Source organism: Varanus komodoensis, unplaced genomic scaffold (assembly GCF_004798865.1).
Source record: "Varanus komodoensis strain SLA01 unplaced genomic scaffold, ASM479886v1 scaffold61, whole genome shotgun sequence".
NCBI lineage: Eukaryota > Metazoa > Chordata > Lepidosauria > Squamata > Varanidae > Varanus > Varanus komodoensis.
In genome coordinates this window covers 297,319-324,819 of record NW_025336236.1, presented here as the reverse complement: position 1 = coordinate 324,819, position 27,501 = coordinate 297,319, and the positions used below count along the sequence as shown (strand labels likewise).

Below are 27,501 nucleotides of genomic sequence, written 5' to 3'. Positions count from 1 at the left end.
CAAAAAAGCAGAAACATATTGAGAAACCCTTCCATGGTCCGAATAACTGATAGCTGCATTTGCCATATGTACATTTGTGGAGAAAAGGCAAAGTTGCACCCAATCACTTGATCATCAATGTAAAACTGAGTCTTTTCAGTGTTTGCATTTTATTAAGGTTTTATTATATCTTGCTGTGTGGCACTAAGATGCTTTAATGCAAAGAATTCATAAGTATAAATTTATGATTATTTATTTTTATTTTAAAGAAAAAATAAATATGGGTTGCATAAAGGACAGTAGATGAAAAAGAAGTTTTAATAAAAGTATGATATGAAGGAGTATACTGCACCACTAAAACTCCAGAAAGCAAGACACCTGAATCAGCTAGTGACTGTGAAGCCAGGAAAAGCAAGCAAAGGGCAAGAACATTTAGAGATTAGCATGGTAGGAGAAGAATGTATTTGATTTGACATGAGAGAATAGTAATGTTTGTCTTTTGGGAACTTCTTTAAGACAAACTTTGTTAAGTGGAGCAGATAGAACTGGGGATCATGCAGTCCAAGTTGCTGTCCTAAAGAGTTCATGAATTAATTGAAAACTAGACTGCACAATAATTTATAGATTATAATCCATATGATGTATGGTATAAAAATTAAAGAATATAGAAATACTTCCAATTAGTTTTCATCCTTTATTTTCTCAAAGAGATATAATAAATATATTAGTCTAATATACTGTACTTGTATTAGATTGAAGAATAATCTGTCACACCTCCATATTATCTTCAAAGATATTCAGCTCAGAGCTTTGTTACTGAATGATGGGTTACCTTTTCTTTGCAACTATTATCAGTACTCAAGCATTCCGGAAAAGGTGAGACACATGTGGTAGCTCACTGAAGTACATCCAGTGTCCTGTATCACAAGTATATCCTGATTTAGTCAGTAAGTCATTCCAAATGGTTCCCTTTGTAACAGTGCAAGATTCACATGCAGGTTATTGAATCTTACACAAAGTTCTTTTTTCAGGAAAATACAGTGATCAGAAGCATAGAAAAATAAAGGTACTGAAGACCATTTCTGACTTGGATTCTTTCAATCGAGTCAATGGCAAGGGTGCTGACAACAAAGAGACAGAATTACACAACAGAATCAGTTGATTATTTGACTTTACAGGTTTCTCACATATATTTCTTTTTGTAGATATGTAAGATCTGTTTTTTTTTCTGTATCTTGCTCCTGCTAATTTAAAGTGTGCTTGCATTCCTTCATTATTGTAATTGTAAAAAAGCAAACACTATTATGTGTACATATAAGTTTTGCATTGAACCTGGTGTACTGCAACAACAGAAAAGGGAGGTGTATTGTTTAGGATAATTTAGGAAGAGACTGCAGACTAATTCTGCTGCACAAAAGTGTTACTAAAGTACCAGCAGTGATGTATAATGTTCTTTAAGAAAAAAGGCTTAAAACAGTTGAAGTTCTATCGGTTAGGGGAAAAAAGACTTAAGATAAAATAAATATCCAGTTTTTCTTTAAAAATATGCACGTTATAAGGAAAATGAATAGTGGGAACTTTATTCACATATTCATTAATTATGAAAAGTTGGGTTCTTTCACTGAAATTGACAGACAGCACCTTTATTACAGGCAAAAAGCTCCTTTTTCCATTATTTCTCTCCACTATTAGTTTTCCAGTGGTAATATCACAAGTATAAGTGGCTTTCAGAAGTATTAAATCAAAATCAAAAGAACATGTACACCTACTAGTTACAGGCCCAGCGAATAGATGCTGGGAATTAAATTTAAGCAGTCTCCATGTGGTAATCCTGCAAAAGTCAGTTTTAGATAAATTCAGGTTTTGGCTTAACATTGACGAGCCAGGATAAATGAAGGACAAGGGTGGCAGTAGGATTGTGAGTAAGGTGGCATGGCTATTAGCACTTCCCAGTGGTATTGTTTTGGGACAGGAGGTCTACAACCATTTCATGGTACTGCAAGTGGCTTGCCATCAAATACAATATAAGACATTGATGCTGCTTCTCCTGATCTGCAAATCTTTGTCCCCTGACAGACATGGACAATACATCCAGTAATGTGGATTGACTCTTATTTTGAAAGTAAATTATTCATTTGACTATATTTTCAGTTCTTACTCAAATAAAATCCCCACTAGGATACATGTATAATTCTCTCTCTCTCTCTCTCTCTCTCTCTCTCTCTCTCTCTCTCTCTCTAAAGGTCACTTACTAAATTAAGATGCATCAATTTTTCTTATAACTGTACAAATCCAAAACAAAGGCATTTGTTTATTTATTTAAAACATTTGTATACCACCTGATTGTGCCACAGCACCTCATGTTTACCAAATTATTAGGTTAAAGTATAAAATAATCAATAAAACTAATCATAAAAATGTATTCTAATAATGAATAAATTTGGTATGATTTCCTGAGACAGTAAAAGATTAACAATGCTTGCTCTAAGGCACACTTTGATACAATTTCAAGCTTTTAGTGATTATGGGCAGCTTTAAAGAGAGTATCAAGATTAGATTTATAGACAATCAATACCACACTATCCAATTGCATAGCATAACCTTGGATGCATACCACTCACTTTGAGATATCTGAGATGACATTATATATCCTTTAAAAACATCAACAGCTAATACCATCTCCTAGTATCTCATATAATTTCCTTAGATTCACTACAGCTTAAGGAAAATCTAAAAAACCCTCCTTGCCCAGCTACTAATACAAAATCAATAAAACATCAAATTAAGAGGCTATTTAATTAGAAGGAAATATTTCAAATACAGCATGACATGTTAATCTTCCTATTTTTTGAGTTCTCATGTTCTAATGGATAGAGCTTAAAGAAATGGACCTTGAGCATTTCATATTAGAAAAGAAACTGGTTAGTAATAGTAATTAGGGAGGAATGTTCAGCATTCTCCAGCTTATGCAGAACAACAGTATCATTATATAGAATATAACTAATTTCGCTATTCTTTTAATTGCAATTAGGCAGCTTAAAAAGTTAACATAATATTTTTACTTGGACTATTTTCCTTTTCATATGATTTGTGGACTAATTCAGTTAACTTTGTTATAAATTACCCATTCATTTTTACAACGGTATTGAATCTAAATTACTTGGCAAATATTTCATAAAATTTCTCAAATTCTCGTGTGAAGCAAAGACACTAAATCTAACATTAATAAGCAGAAGAAAAGGAGCATGTGTTCACTTTCAGTAGTGGTTGTTAAGTGAATTTAAGTACTCATGTTGAGAAAGTCATAAAATAGGAGGAATATTCAGACAATGTATACTTCTTTTACATGCAACAACTGTTGACATGTACCACTTGAGTAATCACTATGACCGATTGCTGTATCAGCATTAATTTTTATTTGGTGGGTACTTATAAGTATGTTTATAAACATAAGGTAGAAATTGCTCATGCATTGTGCTTTATTCTACTGATTGGTTGGGATATCACCATAAACTGAACTGAGCCAGCACAGGCTCAAATCAGAATGTAAATGTATCACCTAACCACTCACTTAATACCTCAGGGATAAACTTTACCCCATAGTACACTGTAAGGTAAACACTTTAGATAAGCATAACCTCTAGTCACTGTGCATTTATTAATTGCAGATTATGGCCATTTCTAACATAATGTACTTGTCCCTGATGTGTGTTAATATATTTCAACATTGTAGCATTCAATTCATTTGTCATTTCAAATGAAGGACACTTTACCTGAACAGTGTGGCACATGCAACCCCATATGTTACAAAGAACACAAGATTCCTGTTCAAAATGGCATGCCCTTCACTTTTTTAACTTAAAATAATTTTAAGCTGCCCTTCATCCTAGAATATCAGGGTACTATCTACGAGGTATAAAAAACAAGATATGCTACACAATAAAATCACAAAACAGCACCATAATAAAACAAATGTATAAAAATGAGGGAGTAAGCCAAATAAACCAGGCCAACACTTTAAAATGCCTTGACAAATAAGGTTTAATCTGGCATTGAAATGATAACAGCATTGGTGCCAGTTAAGGGTCACTGAGGAAGGCTTTACAAAGATGGAGTCATCCACAAAGAAGACTCTTTGCCTTGTTTCTACACAATAAGCTTCTACAGTCAAAGGAACCTAGGGAGGAGCTTCCTCTGAAAGCCTACGATCTGTGTAGCTTGATGTATGGAGGGACGTGCCTTTGTTATTTGGGTCTCAAGTCATTTAGGGCTTTAAAGGAAAGCACCAGCACTTTATACTACATTGAGAAGCAATGAAGCACTTTAAGGATCTGTGTAATATTCCATTTGGCTCAACAGATTAAATTTTTGATAACCATATTCTGCACTATTCCAAAGTTGCAAAATTCATCTTCAAGGGCAGCCAGCCCCATGTACAATGACATATTAATTCAATTGAAAAAGTACCAGAAAATGGATCCCCACAGTCTGACTATCCCCGCTCTGAAACCAGGTAAAGCTGGTTAAAGGCACAAGTTGCCTATCTTTCTTTTTTCAAGGTGAATGCAACTCTATCTGTATACCTAATTCCCTGATAGAGTAGTTTGCCCAAAATACCACAATAATTCTGTATGAGTCCCTATACCAACTCCAGGTACTGTTCCAAAAATTGCATAGCTTCACTGACTCAGATGTCATAGAGAGAACAAGCTGAACATTATCCGCATGCTGATGGCACTTCACTTCAAGCACCTCTATAATGTCTAATTCAACTTATCCCATGTCCTCATTTATTTCTCCATCCCTACCAAGCAATCTAATGTAGCAAGGCTGTCAAAAACAAAGCAAAGCAAAACAAAACAAACAACCCCCCCCACACACAATAACAAAACCCCAAAAACAAAAATCAGAAACTCATCGAAATAGCATCAGATTATGAGATAAGATGAACTAAGGATTTGAAAGGCTGAGCTGAAGATAGTGCTTGTTCTTTTCTTAACAGCATTCTTTAGTGCTACATCCCAATTGTCACAAATTTTAAAAAATGCTTCTGGCAAATATCAATCATCATGTTAGAGTCATGATATAGTAAGGTCAAGCACAAGTGTTAAGCACATTTAGCATCAAGAGAGGGTCATAACTAATAGGACATACCAGATTCTACCATTGCTATGGACACAATGGGTTAGCATTTAATGCCTAGTCAACAATCAAACTCTTTTGGCCTCACTCCCAACATATTCTTAAGTCATCACTTTAGGGCTCAATATGCAGCCAGCCCCACATAAGTGTGGGCAACAAGCCACTACAAGCATGTAAGCACAGTCTATCTCATGCCTTTCTTAACACATATATTAATCACAATGATTTCTTTTTCTTTTTGCTCCTCAAGAGTGTGGATGGCCATATCCCCAGCAGGATCCCAGTCACTCCTTAAGACTTCCCCATGTTTTGCTCAGCAAACTGACTGCCTTTTCCTGGGTAACAAACATAATTGGCCAGTCATAGTGCTACTCAGCAGTAGTCTAGTGAAAGCAGAACATGAGGAAGGAAAGAGCAGTTTTTCAATTTTATATACTTTTTCCTGTGCTTTTTGTTGTTGTTGCAAGTTGTATTGCATTTTATTCTTTTACCTTTATGTAATCTGCCCAGAAAAGTATTGTTAATAGGCTAATAAAAATATAATAAATACATGAATAACATCCAGGCTGGCTAAGATGAATTGTACTCTGGCTAGTGTTATTGATGCTGGATAACTGTATGGCTACATGTTGCTGGCAGTACTGAACATCATGGTGGCAGGCTGGCTTTTATGTCAGTCTTGTGGTTATCCTTGTTCAGCAATCAAACCACCAATTAGCCACTATGCCACAAGATGGATGAAAGAGAATGATCTTGGGTTTGGGGCAGTAAACATCTAAGAGGGGACAGAACGAGGGATCATGGGTATAAGCCACGTCTTGCCCCCAAGATGAGTCCAGTTTTGGGAAGTGTAGAAAGCACATTAATACTCTTGCTCAAGAGCTTTCAGCACTCTAGTGTAAGCCCTGAGAAAGTACAACGTGTAAAATGTAAAATAATTATTCATTGTTCTCGATTTTTAAATAACAGTGTCTCAATATTGAATGTCATGAAATGTTAACTACATATTATCAGAAACTACTTATCTGAATTGACTGCACTGGAAGTCATCACCCATGATCTAATTCCATACCCTTCAACACAAATACATTAACATTTAAGAATATGATTTCCCCCCTCTTTCTCTCTGTCCAATGCACACTGAACATGTCAATAGCAATTGTGAAAATGACTTTCTATGTAAAAATGCACTGGTTAGTCATAGTTGAAGAATGTGGCAGCCACAGCTGCTAGTACAGTGTATATATATTCATTAAATGCACAATAGATTTTCCCCCTGTTCTTTTCTATAAGTAGGAAGCCACCCACATAAGAATAGAGATAATGGATACTAAAGTACAAGGCACAGATCTGAAGCAAAAAGAAATGAGAGAAGGAGGGAAAGGAGCATTCTTTTGGACAAAATTTCTGAAAAATGGCAGAGATTGGAGATGGAGTCATATCATTTCTGTAATTTGGAACTGTGATGGACAGCAAAGTGAATAGAAAAGGCTTCTATCTATATCTGCAATGACACAGAGGTCACCAGTACATTTTGAATGGGAAAACAGATTTAAAGGAAATAGTTCAGCAAATACAGTATTCATCAACCATTTAAATCTGGTTTTCCATTTAAAAACTATCGATCTGTTCACTAAAAGTGGATGGGCTCTTTAAGATTTAGAAAAACTTAAAGGGCAACATCAGAGAAAGTCAATAAAATGTAATCCCTTAGGTGGTTTGTGTTTAAGAGCTCCCACAACAAAATTAATATGGCATTTGACTTTTATATATTGCCTGGAAGAGGCAACCTCAATATAATATCCTAGGACAACTTCTAAGAAAGCTAAACAGTGTACCATGATAGGAGGCATACAACTTCAGTATAACACAAGGAAAGCCTTAAGGCTTTTCAGAGAAAGACAAACAGACCATGAGAAGCACACACATCAATGTGTCTGTTCTAGTTGCTGGGTCTACTACATAATAATATCCAGATGGCATATGCCCAGGAGCAGCCTTCTCCAAGCTAGTGCCCTTCTGATATATTAAATACCCACCATCCCCAGTCACACTGTCCTTTTTAACTGGAAATAATGGAAACTGTAGTCCAACAAATCTGGACTTCCAACTGGGGAAGGCTACTCAAGAGCTTCCTTTAGAGACTGTGTTTACTCCTAATCAAGCAATGTTTTACTCTGAAAACATGTTCCTGTCATCCAAACTAAACTCACTTTAAATACGGTAGCTGTCTTATGCACAATCCTTCTGTTAGCACTTTTTCTCCAGGCATTGCTATACAAACTTCGTCAACTATAAATTACCACTAAAACACAGATTGGGATGAAAATTTAAATAAAAAGTATTTGTTCTTAATCCTATTAATTTGCTGTGAATCTACTCTATGTTATATCCAAAGCAATTAACTGAAACTAATTCAATGACTACATCTATCCTAAATCTTTTCTGAGATTGCCTTCTTTTCTGGTAGCAAAAGGAAAATGGGAAAACAATACCAGAACTTCAGTGAAGGTGGCTCTGTCTTCTCAATTTCTAGTGACAGGTTCTAAGGCATGGATGTAAAACCAAATAAGTCTGTGGGTCAAAGCAGATGTGTGGTTGTATCATTTTCAACTATGAAATAGATGATCAGATCTCAAAATTCCATAGTTTCTTCTTGGATTACAATTCTAGGTTTGTTTCTCCCTCAGCAGTGTGCCATTCCGGGTTCACACATGATGATAAATTATCAAATCAACCTGTGCATTCTCTTCCACTAGTTCATAACTAGTGATGGCTTAAAAAGCCTATGGAGAGTCACAACATTCAAATCAGGTCATAGGATCCAGCAATTCTATCTGTTCATTTAAAAAAATCCATTGTAATTTCAGTAGATGTAATAAAATTAGTTGCAATTGTTAGACGAGAGTTATAAGAACCTTGGTAGATAGTGAAAGTTAAATGCTTGCTTACCATTTTCACCAGAAGGTAATGATACGGTGTGTGTTGGCACAGTATCAGAATTCACTTTTCCATTTTCAAATGTGTCGTTTTCAGTCTGTTGTAACTGCCAGTTGAGGCCAAATAGATGCATTGCTGATGGTAAAGAAAACATTACATTTAACAATGCATACACATGCATGGGGAAAAAAACAGACCAAGATACCATTGTAAATGCATTTTTATAGAAAAATAGTTTTATATTTTAAAATACTGTATTGAGAATAATTGCCTTCCTTAGCATTTAATTATTTTACTTAATGTCTGGTTTAAGGGAAACTGTGCCTGTTGAATGCTGTTTCAAGGTACAAAGTAATATGAATATGAAGAAACGGTTTTAGACACAAAACAGTTACACACTTAATCTCTGTGACACAGCTGTAATGCCGGGCCACTCCATAGTATTTTGTACAATTCCCACACTGATACAGAAAAAAACAAAGACAACAACCACACAAAGAAAAATGCCCTCTGAATTATTGCCCTTATTCCTTCGCCGATCAACTCCATCCATCTTAAAACAAAAGACTTGTTTTGAAAAACGGTATTAAAACAGATAATCATCCACTGAAGTGTTAGAGTACATACAAGAGTCAAATGGGTGAAACGAAGAGCATATGTTAGCTACTTCAGTGTTCGTCTTCCTCAAGTATTCAAGGTGAATTGAATCTGATTAGACCCTGGTTTAGCAGACACTACTCTACGGATTTCAGTGAAGTGGTCCATTAAAGTCAATGATTAAGAAGGCTAAGAATTTAGAAGAAAACGATTTCTCAAGAGGTTTGCTTTGCTTCCAGAGATCTACCATACCACCAGTAACTGAGTGTCAGCACTCAACACAATCCTTTCTGATCACTGAAATTGATCTTTACTTTGCTCAGGATAGCATAACAGACTGACATTAAAATCAGTTTTGCAAAAACATTTGGGCCAATGAAGGTCAATTGGGTAGCTGCAAACTGCCCCTGAAAATCCACATAACATTCTTTGCAGGGGGTAGACTCACTGCATTCCTGCTGGTCAGATAGCTGGTGTAGCCAAACTCTGCTGAGTGCAGTTCAGTGAGTGAGGGAATGACAGTTTGTAGTTAAGATGTATATTTTTTTGCATAGGCAACAAAAGTTTCTACTGTGGTTTGGAATTCTGCAACTATTAATACAAACATCTTTTCTCTGTCTCTCATTTTAATGTTACTTTCATAACCATATAGTTGAAAATTTCCTGTGAAGTGCATGCAAAAGTCTGGGCTTCAGATTACTGATTCGAAGTTCTATTTCCTCTTGCACATCTTAACATTAATTCTGTTTTATTCCCAACACTGCTCTCCTGTCTAAACATCATCATTTCTGGAACACTGCCAGAATTATCCCATATTTTGAATGTACTTCACATGAAATTTCTTTTCGTGACTTGCCTACTGCTCATGTTTTATTGTTGCCTTAGTTTACTATGGGTATGCAAAATCCCAGAGGCCAAATCTACTGTCAGTTATGCTGTCTCAGTATAATGGCTTCAATGCAACAAAGCAAGGATTGAGTCCCACTTGAGGGTTTCTAAATATTCTTTACTAAAAATGTTTCAGCTAGTCTGCTTTACTGCTTAGCGGCACTATAGTGCCTGTTACTGTGAATTTTAGAAGTTAGAAACAGTTGATACAGCTTTTAGCATTCTTTCAGTAAATGAAGAATTATCAATATTTGCTGATGAAGCCTGATGAACCATCACCAGTGCCTGATATTCACAGTAACACATACATTCCCTCTTAAAAAGTAGGTTCCAGCTACTTTTTAAACAGTTTACTGTTTTAATTTTCAGTAACATTTAAATAAAATTTACTGCATTAAGAATCTGGACTTCGTTATAAGGCATACAGACAAAAATAAAACAGCAGTTTTCAAACAACCTCTATTGGGCCCCAATGACTGTATCTAGCAACCGCATTCTTTCTTTTCATTCATTTTATGTCTGAGTCCCATGAAAACTTATTCCATGATACACCAGTCAGCATTTAAAGTGCCAACAGCCTAATATGATCACCCTGCATTTGACTAAAGGGGAAATAAAAGGCCTGCAAAAGCTGAAATGTTTGTTAGATACAACTATTTAAGATATATATTTACCTCAAATCTATCCTTTGCAAATAAAAATGTACAAATCAAATATAGACAGAAAGAATGCAGGCCATGCTCTCATGCAAGCGCTCCTAACCTTTCTAGTACTGCACCTGTATCTCTTGTTATTCTGTGGTTGAAAATAAGGTATATACTTTTGAGTGGATTAAATCAATCCATTAATTTGGAGTTTTATCAGTGAAAGATCTAATCTTGATTGTACAGCTCCCATTTCTGTAGAAACCTTTTCATAATACAATCTATAAAAAACACATCACAAAGGAAACTGCTTAGTGAGAGTGCTGGTACAAGATATGTCAAGAAGATCTTACTGATGAATCTTCTACATTTTGCAATCTACCCAGAAAAGTCTATAGAACATCTGTATACATATTCTACATTGTTCATGTCACAAATGTTCAGAAGCAACTAAAACAATTTTTATACTTGCTTTTAGTTCACTGGAAAGTATACCAGCATTTATTTCTCCAAATAGGCTATTTACTCTGTTAAATTGATTTGGATGTCTGTCAGCAACATTACTTATAAGCCATCCCATCTGAATTCAGGCCGGATTGTAGGAGTTTACTGTGGGGGAGCACATTTTCAATGCTTTCTATGCACAGTGCTATTGTTAGAAGAGTTTTTCTCTTGTGTTTCCTTTCAATATTTTTACTTTTCCAGTTTTACTTATGTGAAAAAGCCAGTAACCTAAAATCCCATTTCTACCTTATATATTTGAATGGAAAGTCCAAAAGTTTCTTAAGCATAATTTCAATGTGAATGTTTGCTCTGCTGTAGTAACACTGGAATGACATCTTATGAAGTCTCTGTCATCACATAAGCTGGACTTGAGAACATCCAGTTTAGGTTGAAGGTAATTAACTTGCCACATGTACCAAGGCTATGCCAAACATTGTAGCACTGATAGTATTTTGTATTAAGTCAGCTGTGGACAAAGAAGCGGTGCACTGGGAACAGGGTGTGGGAAACGGTGACACTAAGCACTATCATTCCCATGCTGTGGACGCACAACTGATAAATATGAATATAAACCTGAAAACAATTGTTAGGTGCTTATTATTTAAACAATCAATTACCACTGAACATATTGGGTGGATCTGCATACCACAACATGAATGAGGGTCTCATCAGCCCCAGGTCCAGTTCTACATTGCACTGACTTAGTTTTTGGACAACTGCAATATTATTGCAATCCATGGAGCCTGAACAAGAAAAAGTAGATGCCTGGTGTGAGCCAGTCCCTCCCTCCTGGGTTCAAACTCAGGGTTAGCTTTTAAAATGCATTTCTTTCACTGAAACACAGATTACAGAACAGTATGAACTCTGCCAAATTTGAGGGAGAAGCATCTGCCTATGTGTAGAGTTGGATCAAAACTGGAAACCTCCTGTTCTGCCTCTCCCCTTTCAGTAAGCTTCTCATCCAACATCAGGGTGGCTTTCACAGATGGAGATCAAGATGGTGCAAATGATGAAGCCTCTCCTGCTGCACTGCTCATTTCTCCTGAAGCCTCCTTACTGAGTCAAGGACTAGGTCTTGCATATGCTTCCCTCCCTTTCTGAAAGCCCTTCTGTCCCTTCCTAGGCAGGCCAATTGTCACACTCTGCCTTGAAATTACAAAGACCCAGCCCCCTTTGGTCCTGCCCTCCTCCTCCTCCTCCTCCTCAGAATGATAACATCAGTGAGTGACTTTCTATAGTGCCTAGACACAAGTCACAAACTAACTCAAAAGAAGAAAAGGCAACCAAATTGAAAAGCATGGAATTACAAAAGAGATTATTTATTTATTCATTCATTCATTCATTCATTTTATTTAAAGCTTTTATATCCTGTCCAACTACTAGTGTCTTGGGATGGTTACAATAAAAACAACACAAAATGAATGTAACAAAGTAGTACTGAGGTGCCAGCAGGCAATATCTGAAATGAATGAATCATGCTTTACAGACTCTGTACTAATTTTAGCTCTTTATGGGAAATTTGCCATTGGTTGATGTATCTAAAAATTTACTGCTCCTTTAGATGATCAGGTATAAAAATAGGATTGTCATCATCTAGAATTGGGGGCAAGGATCATGCCAATATTTTGGGGGTGGGTTTCTGAAACAATAGTTTTATTGTGGGGCCTCATGACCTTATTTCATCAGGGAATGTGTGTCCCTCCAGATGTTGGCAGACTGTCACTCCCATCAGCCACAGGTAACAAAGCCAGTGGTGTGGGATGATGGGAGCTGCAGTGTAACATCATGTGGACAGCCACAAATTTCCCGTCCTTGCTCTATTGTTTGATCAAGAAGATGGTAAAAGTTTGCTATACTCTACACATAACAGCAATGTGATTTACAAGCAATGGTGTGATAAAGCTTTATTTGAAAACGAGCCTTGTTCAAGGGGAAGTAGATAATACTCCTTAAATAATTATACTTTTTAAGTCCCTTGATATCTCATCATGATGCTTTTAACCTTCTGACTGCCACTTGTCTTTCTTGATCTTTCTATGTACAGGGTTGTTCTCCCCATTGAACATTTTCTTTTCAGTGCCACTGACAATAACAGCATGTGACACTTGCAACACCAATCAAATATTAATAGTGTGCAGTGCTGAAATTGTAAATATTGTATTATGCTTTGCACTTTGTATGAAGTATACCCAGAAGATTTTTCCACAATAACCAACATCTCAAAATATTACTGATGGCAATGACCTATGACAGCAGAAAACTTATCTGGGATCATAGCTCACACAGATACAACAAACCCATGGACATTGCACTTAAAACATTCATTTCAGAATTCAAATTAAACTGTGCATTTTAAATTATAGGTGTCTGCTTATTTAGAAGGCTTCAAAGAAAAATAATACAATGCGTAGAAACAAAAGGATGCACAGCTTCTGAGATGGTTTAATCTCTATAAAGAAGCTGTTAGATAATAGATCAGCTCCCTCTACCTTTCCTGTTTTTTGAGATAGCAAGTCTACTGTACATCTGCTGAATACATTTCCAGTACATGCCAACAAAGAAGTGTGACAAGTAATAGAAGGGAGATTATACAAAGAAGTCCAAATGAACAGTGGCGAGAGAAAAGCTGTACAGTAGGTAAATCAAAGTGGACTACAGCGACATGCAAATGATACTACGGTTCAGCATGAAAGAATTCACAAGTTGGAGAAGGAGAAGGAGACTAGCACAAATTCCTACCAAATTTATCAAAACTTCTGGAGAATTGTTAGAAATACATTTTGGATGATTCTCCCATACATAATACATTCTTACATTTTAACTCAAATAGCTGAAAATAACAGTGCATAATAATATTTGCAAATCATCATCATCTCAATTGTATTTGTCAATTACTTTCTTTTTTCAGTGGACATTCTCTGCTACATTCATAGCAACACATATTTTGAAGAGGGATTTAAATGTCAAATATTTTAGTATAATAGACATTATGATTTCACTATGACATGTTTTGATTGTACCATTCTTCAGATAAGCTCAAAATGGATGGATTCCCTCAAAGGTTCACAAGCAGCAATAAAACATGATTTCATGCAACAATGAAATATGGCATAATGAAGCAGGATTTATGATACTGAGATATATGAAAATATAAATGGCAACAGATATTTTATGTTACTATCAATATTTAAATAATTGTTTTTTTACAGGGAAAGTCTGGTTAGAATATTTGTTTTTTTTTCATTTGACACTCGGTCACAAATTTACAACTGATTCAGTAATACACATTCAGGTAAATATTTAATAAAATAGAAGTATTCCTGGAAATAGTGCAGGCAACTTCTAAATAGTTGAAGTAGCAGAGAATTTATATTTCCTGGGGTCAGTGCAATTTATAAAACTTTGGTGTTAACAGAGGCAGTCCAAACTGTCCCCAAACTGTGCTACTGATACCACAGTGGATCCATATTCATGATTGTCTGGTTTATACATACCATTTTCTCATGTTACAAATAATCTGGCCTCATTGTAAAACTGGTGTTAAAACCAGTATTATTACAAATAGTAGTATGATTTCAATTTCCCAGTTGTTCTACTGTCACTCAAGCTAACATGCATAATATTAATAGTCACAATAATGCCAAAATGCAGAGCATTCTTGTAGGTTTTTTGAAAGCAGTGCAGATTCCTGACACATACCTGAACCTTTGGAGCAAGAATCCAAGAGGAGATTCTTTCACCCTATACCCTACCCCTCACAGTCGCTTTGGAAAGTACTATGATGGCTTTTCTTCTGAACATGAAATAGCATCCTTGGGTGAGATAGCAGAGGGGGAAAAGGAAGCACAACAGTATATGTTGTGGAAGAAGAGTCTTCAATGGTTTTAAACATTCTTAACTGTTTAAATGTATTGTTTAATTTTTCTATATTTTATGTGGCATTTTAATGTAAACCTCTTAGAGAGTAATATATTAAGTGCTATAAAGGTATGTTAGATAGACAGACAGACAGACAGACAGACAGGGCCTGCATCTACTCTTTGCAAGGACTTTTAAAACACTGACCCCAGGCACAGCTATGTAAGACATCTTGATGTGCCAAGAGACCCATCCAGCTGGCCATGATCAAAAGCCTCCAACCTGTTCAGCCTGGCTGACAGAGGCCTTAAAATTAGAGCCCTTAGATTATCCAGCATACTATTATATCTGATGAAAATAAGGTTGCCCATTTATATTCCTGTGACCATCAAATATAAAGACTGCTATCACGGAAGAAGGCCTTAGAAGAGATAGATTTTGAGATGTCTCTTAAAAGAGGAAAGAGTGTAGTAGCACAACGAAAGCAAGATAATAGCAAAAGAATCAAGAGAGAAAGGACATAAACAGCAGATGCAGTATGTGGCTTATGAAATATCAGGAATAATTTGGAAAACAAAGAATGAAGATTGGTGGAAGAACATTAGCAGTGTAGGAGAAAATAACTTATACTGAATACAAGATGGAGCAAGCAGCCATTGCAAAGAAAGAGTTAAAATAGAAAAATGCTAATAATGAGAAGCATGAAGCAGAGAATGACATGAACTAATCTAAGGAAAAAACCATAAAGATTAATAGAATACAAACTAGGACGATGCGCAGAATGCCTTTTTAAATATACTCTTCAGGAACTAAGAGAGGATCAAGAACCAAACTCAGGGGGTTAACAACAAAGGTGGGAAAGCATGAAGAAAGAGATATATAAATAGCAATGTAAGAAAGAAGGCATACATATGTTAGATAAGAATAAATAAACAGACAAGCCAACCAGAATGTCACTTAGGATTGTTTGCAGTTGCAATGTTGAATTGCAGTTTGTTCCCACAGAAGTTAAGTTTAACCACTTCAAAATACATACAACAGAGTGCAAACTAAGAAACCTGCTATGTGTCAAAGGATTGCATCATCTAGTCCTTATTCTATGTTAAATGCACTTGCAATAACTATTTATTTAGTATCATGCAAAAGCTGAACTGAATCTAGGTAATTGTGAACAGTGAATTGCTGAAATATTTCTAGCTAACTCTAGTGTTGGAAATCCACGCACCTTGAGAAGCTTCTCAATTTAGTAAGATAAAGGGAAAAATATCAAAGAATTTGAGTTGTATTGTCAAAGAATTTTAACTACCCTTCATAAAACCTACAAAGCCTAAAAAGCCAAAATAACCACATTATCCTTGATTAAATTCAAGTGAGCATATTAGTCAATGGATGCATAGTTTATTTTATAATTATTACTATAATTAGCAATAATTCATTCTCTTCCCCTGCCCCCACATCTTGAATGCAACAGTATCCCACCTGCCTAAATTAAGGTTAAGGGTTTTGTTAGCACTAACTTAATAATGGTCCATACATAAGCAAGATTCGATCTTCACTAGGATTTGAAGCACATCTTAATCAAGAGGATTATGAAAAAGCAAAGAACAGAAACAATGATCATCTTCCCAGATCCAGCTGTGGATCTTGGACCTACCTTCCATGTTATTCAGTTATTTGTAATAGAAAGCAGGACTGAGAGGAAAAACAATTAAAATTCACAGCATCTTGCGTTTCAGATAAAAGGATGCAGTGTCTCAGATTTCTCACTTACCATATCTTCAACTGATACATTTATTTATTGCTCAACAGTAGGCTTCACATGTAAAACTAAACTGTGGTTTAGCACTGTATGTATGAGTAGAAAAGAGCCTGCTCTCTTCTTTTCCTGTGTAATGGGATAAGGAGCAGACCAGGATTGCTATATTTTGCCAGATTTCTGGCTTGTTTGTTACATGCGAACAAGAAATAATGGCTTAAAATAAACTTTATCAAATTATTAATCAGGTTAACAATAAACCATGGCTTGTTTCGATACCTTAAAAAACCGTATCTATTTCAAATCACAGCTCTTGGTTTGCACATTATTTAAATTCTACAATTCCCAATAGCCAGTGTTTTCTGGGGAGTTTACAAAGTTCCTAAACAGCACCACAATTCAATAAAAACTACAAAAAATCAATAAAACAGAGGCCCCCTTACCAAGGGTTCTTCTACATGAGGCTATAATACGCTTCATGTACTTTCATTTTCATTACAGAACTGAGATGAGAAACATTTTCTCTGCTTTTCAGCTACCTCTAGGTGGCACTCTAGGTATAGTGGAATAGCACAAATAAACCACTTGAAACAGTGTTTTTCCTAACTGCAAGAAATAATATGCCATCTTTCTTGCTCTATAACTACTTGTGGAAAGTGAAACTGGAGGGTCATAATATTGTTTAAAGAATATGTAAACACCCATGAGTAGCTACTGACAATCACACAATAAAACAACTCATGTACAAAGAGGGGTATAAAGACAAGGGGTAGTAGGATAACGTCTGTTCTCTACTTAAGCCTCAGGCAAATAAAATAAAGATTCAAAACTTCTTTTTCAAAAGGCTGGATTGCTGAAAAATTAGTATTCAATAATATTTAAGTATGCTTAAAAGAAAATTACAGTTTTAAAATATTATTAATCTTTAATAATTTTAACATTGTTAACAAAGTCTTTACGATTTTTAATTTTTGTTATCCTTTAAGAAGGTTATGTTTACACATTGTCTTCACATATATAAGTTGCATGCTGCTGGTAATATTTGCAACAACTTTTTAAAAAACTGCTTTCTCTATTTTGTGAGGATTATGTTTTTGGATTCATTCAAGCTACTTCTTAGCTTGAAATTCCCTTTCCTATGTCTTCTTTTCCTTCTCTCACTTTTGTTCTCTTTTCTCCTTGTTGTGACCTCTGGCCTTTTCTCTCTCTCATGTTTGCTCCCTTTGTTTCCTTACTTCCTTTCTCTGAATCACTGCACTTCCAAAGGCGTTGTTGTCATGGTGTTAGAAGGACAAGATGACAAGACAAGCCATTCTCTTACTGCATATCCTTCTGCCAGCTGCACAACAGAGAGTTTGAGAAGATGAAACTTTACTTTAGCGAATGATGTCGACTGTTACACTATGCTGGTACAGAGACTGTCGTATTTTTGAACACATTTCATTTATCTGAACATTTAAATAAAGTGCACATGTATGCATGTTTATCCATCTTCATGTTGTTGGAGTAGTAGACTGTAGAAAGTACAAAGTAGACTGTGGTAGGTACAAAGTAGACTGTGTCAGTTCACTACAGTGCCCATATCTGGAGTAAACGCTTTGGGAATTTTGACCAGAATTTGTCCATTTATGGTATCATAGAATATAACTCTCTGTCCTCTTGCATGCATAACTTTCAGTGTGAGTTACTCCAATAAATATGCATAGTTTTACTGTCTAATAGCCCAGCATACCAGTCATGGTTAGCTAAACTTCTTCACTCCTTTCATTTTTCTTCAAGTTTCTGATCTAAGTAGATTTAGGGAAAAAGGCAAGTTTTCCTCTCGTGAAACTACACTTTAATATGGTTGGAGAGGAAGAGAAGCTGAGAGCATTGTTGTGAAGAGGCCAGACTTTTTCACTGGGCTGGTCCCTAGCAGGGTCAAGGTGAAAAGGTCAAAGCAGAGAAACCAGACTAAGATGCAGTGACCCTCTTCAGGAGTAACTGCCACATCAGCAGAAAAGAATAGGTATCTCTGATGGTTATGCAGGTGCAGAAAGTTCAGAAGTGTAGCTTACTGTGCACCAGCAGTGGCTGAAGGTGACACTGGTAAAGGATTTTTTGCGGTAAATTGCAGTGAAGGTCAAATTAACTCTGCTTAGTACTGCACAGGAAGAGACAATGGTAAACCACTTCTAAATATTCCTACTTTGCAAATCCTATAATGAAATGAAACAAGTGATAGTGCCAGAAAATAAGACTTCCTGGTTGGAAAGCACTCAACTAGCTACCAAGAAAGAGCAAAGAACAAGTATGACTCTGCTAATGACACTTCAACAAAGCTGAAAGTCTGATGCTGCACAATTCATGCAACTGGAATATGGGACATTGAAAACAAGTGTCAAAATGAACTGAAAATCATAAAACAAGAAATTGAACAGTTAAACTTTGCAGTACTTGGCATGAGTGCACTAAGTGGACTGGAATGGAGCATTTTCAGTCAGAAAAACCAGTTTTACTCTGGAAATGCCAAACTTGAAAGAAACTGAGTTGATCTAATACTGAGGCAAGACATAGCGCAGGCAGTAAGGGGCTATAATGAAAAATTCAATTGAATAAAATTGGTCAGAATTCTTGGAAAACCTCTTAATGTAATCATCACTGAAGTCTATGCTCCAATAAAAAAAGCTGAAGAAGAAATAAAAAAACTTTATTCAGGATCCAAAACAAAACTGATAGCACAGCAAAACTAGATATGGTAATACTCATGGGTTTGTTGTTGTTGTTAGTCATGAAGTCATGTCCGACCCATCGTGACCCCATGGACAACATTCCTCCAGGCCTTCTTGTCCTCCACCATCCCCCGGAGTCCACTTAAGTTCACACCAACTGCTTCAGTGACTCCATCTATTTGCCATCTATTGTTCCCAACATTAGGCTCTTCTCCAGGGAGTCCTTCCTTCTCATTAGGTGGCCAAAGTATTTGAGTTTCATCTTCAGTATCTGGCCTTCTAAAGAGCAGTCAGGGTTGATCTCCTCTAGGACTGACCAGTTTGATTGCCTTGCGGGTCCAAGGGACTCGCAGGAGTCTTCTCCAGCACCACAATTCAAAGGCCTCAATCCTTTGGCGCTCAGCCTTCCTTATGGTCCAGCTTTCACAGTCATACATTGCAACTGGGAAAACCATAGCCTTGAGTATACACACTTTTGTTGGCAGGGTGATGTCTCTGCTTACAAATGTTGGAAACAAAGCAGAATCCAATACTGTGGAAGAATTTGGCCTAGGTATCAGAAATGGAACAACTTACGAGAATTATGTGAGACTAACAATGTTACTTACTACAAGTAACTGATCAGAGGGCTGTACACATGGACATTACCAGATGAGAATACAGAAATCGAACAGACTATGTAATTGGATACCAGAGATGGACTCACTGTATTCTCACTGCCTAAGCATGATCAGGAACAGATTGTTTTACTGACTCTGAACTGTCAATAGAGGGGGAAAGTAGATATGATATGGATAGTTCTGAAAGAAATGGGTGCAACTCAGCACTCGATTGTCCTGATACATAACATGTATCATGGAGAAGAAGCTACTGTAAGGACAGAATATGGAGAAACAGAATGGTTTTCCTCAGGATAAGGTATTATCTTCCTATCTATTTAATCTGTATGCAGCTCATACAGCTTGAACTGGATTAGGATCAAAGTGAAAATGGCAGAAGAAACAGCGCTAATTTAAGATATGCAGATGCTACCGTACTACTGGCAGAAAGCAATTAATTGAAATGACATCCAATGAACAAAGAAAGTGCAAAAGCAGGACTGCAGCAAAACATTAAGCAAAAATAATCACTATAGAAGAATTATAAAACTTTAATTCCAGCAATTAAGAAACTGAAATTGTGAAAAATGCATATCTTGGCTCAACTATTAATCCAAAGGGAGGCTGCAGCAAGAAATCAGAAGATTTAGATCTGAAAGCTCAGCAAGGAAAGAACTAGAAAAGTTTCACTAGATACCAAGGCCAAGATCATCTACACAATTGTATTCCTGATCACTATGTATGGGTGTAAAAATTAGATAATGAAGAAAGATGACAGGAAGCAAACTGATCCATTCAAAACATGATGCTGGAGGAGGACATCATGAATACATTAAGTCTGCATCACACATTGGCTGCATCATGAGGAGGAAAAACTTACTTATTGGAGAACAGAATAACACTCTGAAAAGTTGAATGCAGAACAGCAAGGTTACCAATTAGGAGATTGATAAATTCCATAAAAGATGCCACAGCACTGACTTTACAAGAACTGATCTGAGCAGGGCTGCCAAAGACAGCACACTTTGGAAGGCATTCATTCATAGGATCACCGTAAGTAAGACATGACTTGATGGCAAATAACAAAAACAATATACAACTTTAATGAATCTTCCAACCTTCCTTTATCAACATACACTGGCACATTTTTCAGAAGACGTTGCAACATGACTCTGTTGTAGCAAAGTTGTTGAGCAACAGTGGAAACAGTCAGAAACCAGGACTTCAAAGTCATTTGTCAGCCCCAGCTGTTCCAGCCAGTGTTTCTATCCATAATTCCTCATCCCACTGCTTTATTTAAAGCTTACTGTTATGGAACAGGTAAATAAAATGGAAGACCATTTCAATTTCATATTAAGTAACCTACACTGAATTATTCTTGGATGACCTATTAAATTGGAATTTTGATATTGCATCTTCAGAGGAGAACTACACATATATAAGTGAATTTAATCCATTAACTGCTTTATGGACACCCAAACCTTCAAAGTATGTCCCTGAATGCCAGATATTACATTTATGTTGCTGAGTTAGCTGAAATACTGGTAATATCACCAGTATATAAAAAGCTCTCTCTTGAATATTTAGAGAAGGCAACTCCTGTGTATTGTTTATTTCAGCAGGCATGTGTACTACTTATTTGTGAAGCAATGCAGCATAGCTTTACATGTTTTGAACAAGATCAACTTTTATTAAATGCAGACAATTTGCTGCCTGAAGTAAAAAACAAGAATTCTGGCAGGTCTTATTGTTATCATTGCACATATTTCTATCCTATCTTTCTCTCTTTGCAAGAACCCAAAGTGGCTCTCAAGATTCTCTTCTCTATTTTATCCCTACAACAACGCTGTGGGTAAAGTTCAGCTGAGAGTCAGTGACTGGCCCAGTAAGCTTCAAGGCTGAATGGGGATTAAAACCCAGATCTTCTGACTTCCAGTCCAACACTGTAATCACTGCACCTTTGGCTCTCAGTGTGACTCTTTTCCCAGTACTGGCAAGAGGACAGAAAGTTCTACCACACCTGAGAGTAGGATACTATTTTAGGGGGAACAGAACAGGGCATATGACAGGCACATCTCTGTCCTCCAACATTTCCTACCACTCTGACCCATTTAGCATCTGCTGCCTGAGGCAGCTGCCTTTCTTTCTAATAGTGGGGTGAGACTTGATTAAATGGAGGGAAGTTCCCAGTTCATCAAAAGTTTCAAAATTATTTCCAAACTGTATTTTCACATTTTTTGCCCATATATACCCCTTTCAAACATTGCAGATCATCTTCACGCCACCTGAAAGTGCTGGACACACTGACCATTTCACTTGTTCTCTACTTGACATTTTATTTCCTGGAATCACTAGTCCTCAATCTTCATCAGCTTTATCCCACTGAACAGTATTCATATTCAAAAGGTTACTATTCATGAGTGCAGTAAAAATAATAATCTGCAGCACACTTCTGCATACCACTTTTTAGATTTCCAGTTACTTTTCACTGGCTACGTAACTAGAAACATGTTACCAGAAATATGGACAGTGTTGTCCATATTTCTTCCCATGGTATTCTAAGTTTGCCACTTCAGTTAAGAAATTAAACAGGGGGAAGATTATCATAGCAAATTTTGGCCATGCTTGAGAAGTCAGCAAAGCATGGTTTTAATATATTAATTTTACTATTTAAATTTTGATATATATTAATATATTAGACATTTTAGGCAAGTCTTTAAAGTTGCTATTGTGTTGGGGAAAGGGTTGAATCGTGCCACTTTTTAACCTATGTGTTAAAAGATTTAGCATACTTTTGATGCACCACTACTCCCTTACTGGCATTATTTAATGTCAGAATGAATGCATGCAGTCCTCAATCAGGCACAAAACTTAGCTTTTAGCAGTGCAGACAATGCCAATAAGGGCGCTAATACACATGCAAAATGCTGTTATTGTAGCAAGGCTCATGTAGAATGAACATGACACATTCAAACTGGTATCATCCCTCCATTTAGAACTGCCAGAGAAGCTATGTAAATGTACGCCAAAGGTCATAAATGGCCTCCCTTCCCATCATGGGTCAGTATTTTCTATCTTGAAACTGAGGCAGTGGAAAAATAAGGCCAATTAAGTAATAACATTTATGATCAATAATTTTAACGCTTTCCAGGCTAAAGAATAACATTCATGTAACATTTAATCTAAATTAAAGCACCAATAATTATAAAGATATATTAATGTGATTTAAGATACTGAGTAAGTTGCATGACATGACAACCAACTCTGTGAAGTGTGGGCCGTTTATGGAGAGAAGACTGGGCTTTGTCCTCCAGCAAGTATTCAAGGCTCTCTGCAACAAAACTAGTCTTTTCTCCCTCCCCCTACCAATCTTGATCCCATATTTGTTTGTATTTCCCCCTGGAGCTATGTGCCACCACCATTCACAGCTCCTCCAATGATCTCAACATAGCTCTTAGGAATGACCACCACTGGTTCATTACCCTTTAAAAATGTAGATAGCAGAACTGTGTGCAATTGAGATATTATTATAATTGTTTTTTGCAGGTGCACTTATAATTCCCCAAAATGTGTTTAGCTAATGTTCTGGTAAGTGTCTGCAATCAAAGTGCAATAGGTAATATCTATCGATATTGAGACAGCAAGGCTTCAAATAGGTTAATCTGCACTCACTTAGCAGCTATCAACTGGCAAGCTATTAAATGAAAAACAAAGTGGTAAATACGTTTTTGCTTTGAAAGATAATTGTGAGTATATTTTCCCCTTGGCAAAGCAATCCTCTAGTTTTTAAGGAAGTACTTTTAACAAACAGGATCTTGCAGATTTGAAGTTGGAGGTGGATGGGAAATATGTGGCAATGAAATTTGCACATATTGTTCTGCCCCTAAGAAAATTCTCATATTTGCCAGATAGGTATATAATTCTCCCTTTGATGGATATCAAAAATAACTGCTTGTGAAAAATAGACAGGATACAGAATTTCCCTTTCAGGAGTAACTAGAGATTCAAGGAAGTTTAGAAAATATGGATGACACTGAGAATTGTTAGGCAACATTTAAAAACTAGAGAATTACACAGATAAGGGGAAGATAGATTCACTTCTTCCTTTCAGGGCAAAATTCTTTTGTTGCTTTGCTTTTCAACTGACAGCTCACAAACAGACAGGTGCCAAGCATGCACACATTAACCTATATAGAATTTCACTTTGCCAGTATCACAGATGTTACCTGTACTTTGACATCAGTCACTTACCAGGACATTGCCCAGGAAGAACTCCTCATTTTAAATAGCTGTAAATGTTTACCTGCAACAGACTGGAAAAATAATAGCAATTTTAAAATTATGGTCTCAATTGTGAGTATTTCTAATGACCATTTTTTGAAAGGTAACATGCCAGTGATCATCACGCCAAAGTATTGCTTCAGCATCCGTGGAGAGCTGTTACTGGTGATGGAATAGGAGAGAACACCAGGAGTGACAAGAGCTTTTTGCTAGTGTTGCCAAGTAGTTCACTCACCCTTTCTCAATTTGCCAGATTCAACAACCTATCATGGGCTCAACAACACCTAGAAGAAGCCATAGGTCATTAGGGAAGCTTGTAGCCCCAAAACAAGCTACTCTGAGGGAAATGGTCTGGGTATGAACAACATGAGTAATTATTCAGGATGGGGTCCACTGCATAAAACATGATCTATTGCAGAAAATACCTAATCATGCCTTGTTGTGTGAAAATAAATAGGGGGATATAAATTAGATATTTATAATACCACCTATATAATATTTTGGTTCACAATCCAACCAGCACATGATTAAAATCACCATGTGCTTGAAATCCATTATACTGAACGGTGTATAGCTATCATCTGGAATGCAAGCTGACTTGTTTTATACAGTAATTGCCCTGAAACTTTGCAGGGTCAAAGGATGTGGATTGGGCAGGGTTATGCCTCTAAATAAAAACACACAATGATTTGGTAACCACACTACTGTTTATACTGTCTGAATCCTCTGGACTTTTCAGTGGTTTTCAGACAAATAAGCTTTAGACAAGCATATATTTATCATACAGAATCACAGCATATACACAAGAGAAGACACAGCAAAACCAGCAAAGACTCAAACATTCAGAATTACGGATATGATATACAATTCCTATACAATTCCTTTGGTTCTCCTAGTTAAATGGGACACTGGTAATCTTGTCAAGGCAGCCATAATCCATCAGCAGGGAAGGAGATTTTTATCTATTATTCAGTAGTCCTTCCATCCGTCTGTCCTTCCTTCCCTCCCCCTCCCCACTTTTTTTTTGTATTATTTGAAGACCACGAACTAGAAAATTTGAGTTTTTCTTCAGTACATTGCAGTGGCTTGCTAACATTTAAGCAGCATATTGCAACACAGGCTATCAGTGTTTCAAGATTACAAAGGTTTGGGGTTTTCAATGGAACTGTAAATCTCATTTTTTTATTAGGATCGAAGACATTCTGAAATAATATGACATACTCACTGGTTCATGGCATTTTGGAATCAAATAACTTTGCTGCATCTTTAAATAAATAAAATCTAAATTCTACAGTATTATTAGATTTACATATTTATCTGCTGCACATTATTTATTCAGAAACACAATTACTAAAATGTGAAAAACCTGAGGGTTTTTTTTTCCTTAAAAACAAAAAAAAAAGTTTCATATGACTTGCTCAGTTCTTTTGTAAATAGAAAACTTTATATAGGCATGAGAGGTGAATTATGGCTTTATCAATACAAAAAAGAAAGGCAGCACATTTCTAAATTATAGTTCAAGTCTTTAAAATGGCATTTCACTTGCCATTTTGTAGAAGAATGCTTACAAAGTATAGGTATTTTCTATTCCATCTGAAAAAGTTTTTAATTAAATTGCTCTCATGGCCTTTATTGTTTCCAGCATTTGCTGATAAAAAGACAGCTGTATATTATGCAGTTTGGCACTGTCCATCTATAACCAGCAAAACAGACATATAGATTTATGATTACAATAATCATAAAATACAAGCTTACCTATAAAATAAGATAGTAGTATTGCAAGTAGCACAGAGACCCCTACAGCACAGAGTGCTGTACATTTCCAGCTACAGTATTTTGAAGACTTCTTAAATTTAAAAGCACTTCTTGATAAGGTGTTCCTAGGTAGTGGCCGTGTAGGAGGCGAATAAACAGAGCCGGATGCCATTGTGTAACCCGGTGTTGCAGTGCTGAACAGTGGTGTTGTCCCTGTTCCTGTTTTGAATAGGAAATGCCTGCAAAAAGATATTAAAAATAATCACAAATTACTATGAAGAATAGTTAACAACACTTTATTGTTTAATCATTCACAGTCTTCTATGTACTGTTTTAAAACAGAATGCTCCTGATGTCAGCTACTGGATGGAAAAGAAGTACTTGGAATCAGTCCCCATTAGATGACTGGTGTTGTCAATGCTACCAGCATGACCAGCTGATTTATGGGAAAAAATTCTTGTTCAAAGCCAATAAAAATATTAATTCAGTTGACAAGTACTGGCAACCATATACACTATGTACTGTTAAGTTTTATTAAACAATACACAGTATATATGATTGCTCACAAATTTCTTTTTTTAACATAAATCCTCTCTAAAGGTTATGCTAAAGCACCACAGTACAAGGACTCCATTGAGTTCTCTCCATATAACCTCTGTGGTATTCTGGAATTGTTCCTGATCCTCAAGTCTTGCTTCTTATTCAACTATCTGCTACCTGTCATAGCATGTCTAGCAAAAATGTAAAAAAAAGCATTGTTGAGAAATTTGCAATTTTTGCTTCGATAACAACATCTATGTTTATATTTTTTGTTATGAACAGCGGACAAGAAGATAAGAGGTTAACAAGGCTATCACCAATAAAAGCAGAGGTTGAGGATTTGTTAATCTGGGTTTTATCTAATGGAAGCTATTGGTGGACTGAATTATTACTCTACCCTGCAACTCCATGCCTATCCCAAATCTGCTCCAGAGATTTGTGAGAACTGCTAGACCAGATGTGAGAAACATTTCTTTTCTATACTGCTCAGATAGCTTTGGCTATGGGGTAGTATAGAAATGAAAATAACAACATGCAGGAAGTTTCAGGGAAATGATTGTCAGGAAAAATAGCATCGTGTGCATGAATGTCTAGTAGAGTAAAGTTCAGTTAAGCTCTGTAACTCCTGGGGTTAATTATGATTGATTGTTCCAGGAGGATGAAACTGTATGTACTCTGAAAAAAAAGCAAGTGTTTACTTAGCACTTCTTTCTAATCTTCATAACCGTGCAGCAGAGTCAACTAGAAACCATCCAATGTCATAAAAGAATAACCTTCTAATACTGATAAAGATCTGACAAATCTTGAGTTATTGACAACTTAAACATCTATGAGTTCATATTCTGTTGGATTTTATTACACAAATGGCACTTATTTATTATAGTTATATCCTGCCTTTTTTCCCTTTAAGGAACTGAAGCCAGGATACATAATTTTCTTCCTCTTGTCTATCTTATCCTCACAACAACCTTATAAGGCTGGTTGGGCTGAGCCTTTGCCTGGCCCAAAGCCACATTCTAAGTGGAGAATGTGATAGTTATGGAAACAGTGGAGGTAAGCAAACATTGTCATGAAATTTACAAGGCTGTTTACATTTTCAGCATTTTACATTTTCTTGGAGCTAGCATAATAGACATAGGTTTTAAATATGGACATTGAGGTTGTAAAATGCATTTTTGTTAATGTGTGTACGCTTGAGTCCTCTAAAGTTTTTAAAATTCATATTTACTGCCAAATAATTGTGCATATGATTGCCATCTCAAGCTTGTCCATGTTTGTTCAGACCAATTAATTGGGACTTAAGTGTG

General features: G+C 36.2%; 1 protein-coding gene across 7 annotated transcripts in view; it reads right to left on the bottom strand.

The window, feature by feature from the left end:
* TENM3 (teneurin transmembrane protein 3) overlaps positions 1-27,501 on the bottom strand; it is a 384,209-nt gene that overhangs the window by 137,230 nt on the left and 219,478 nt on the right. For all 7 annotated transcript variants that reach the window (XM_044449875.1, XM_044449876.1, XM_044449877.1 and 4 more), the window contains 2 exons: positions 25,655-25,893; positions 8,074-8,196 (listed from right to left, as the gene is read on the bottom strand). In XM_044449875.1, the coding sequence (XP_044305810.1) occupies positions 8,074-8,196; positions 25,655-25,893 (362 nt within the window). The remainder of the gene's footprint in view (positions 1-8,073; positions 8,197-25,654; positions 25,894-27,501) is intronic.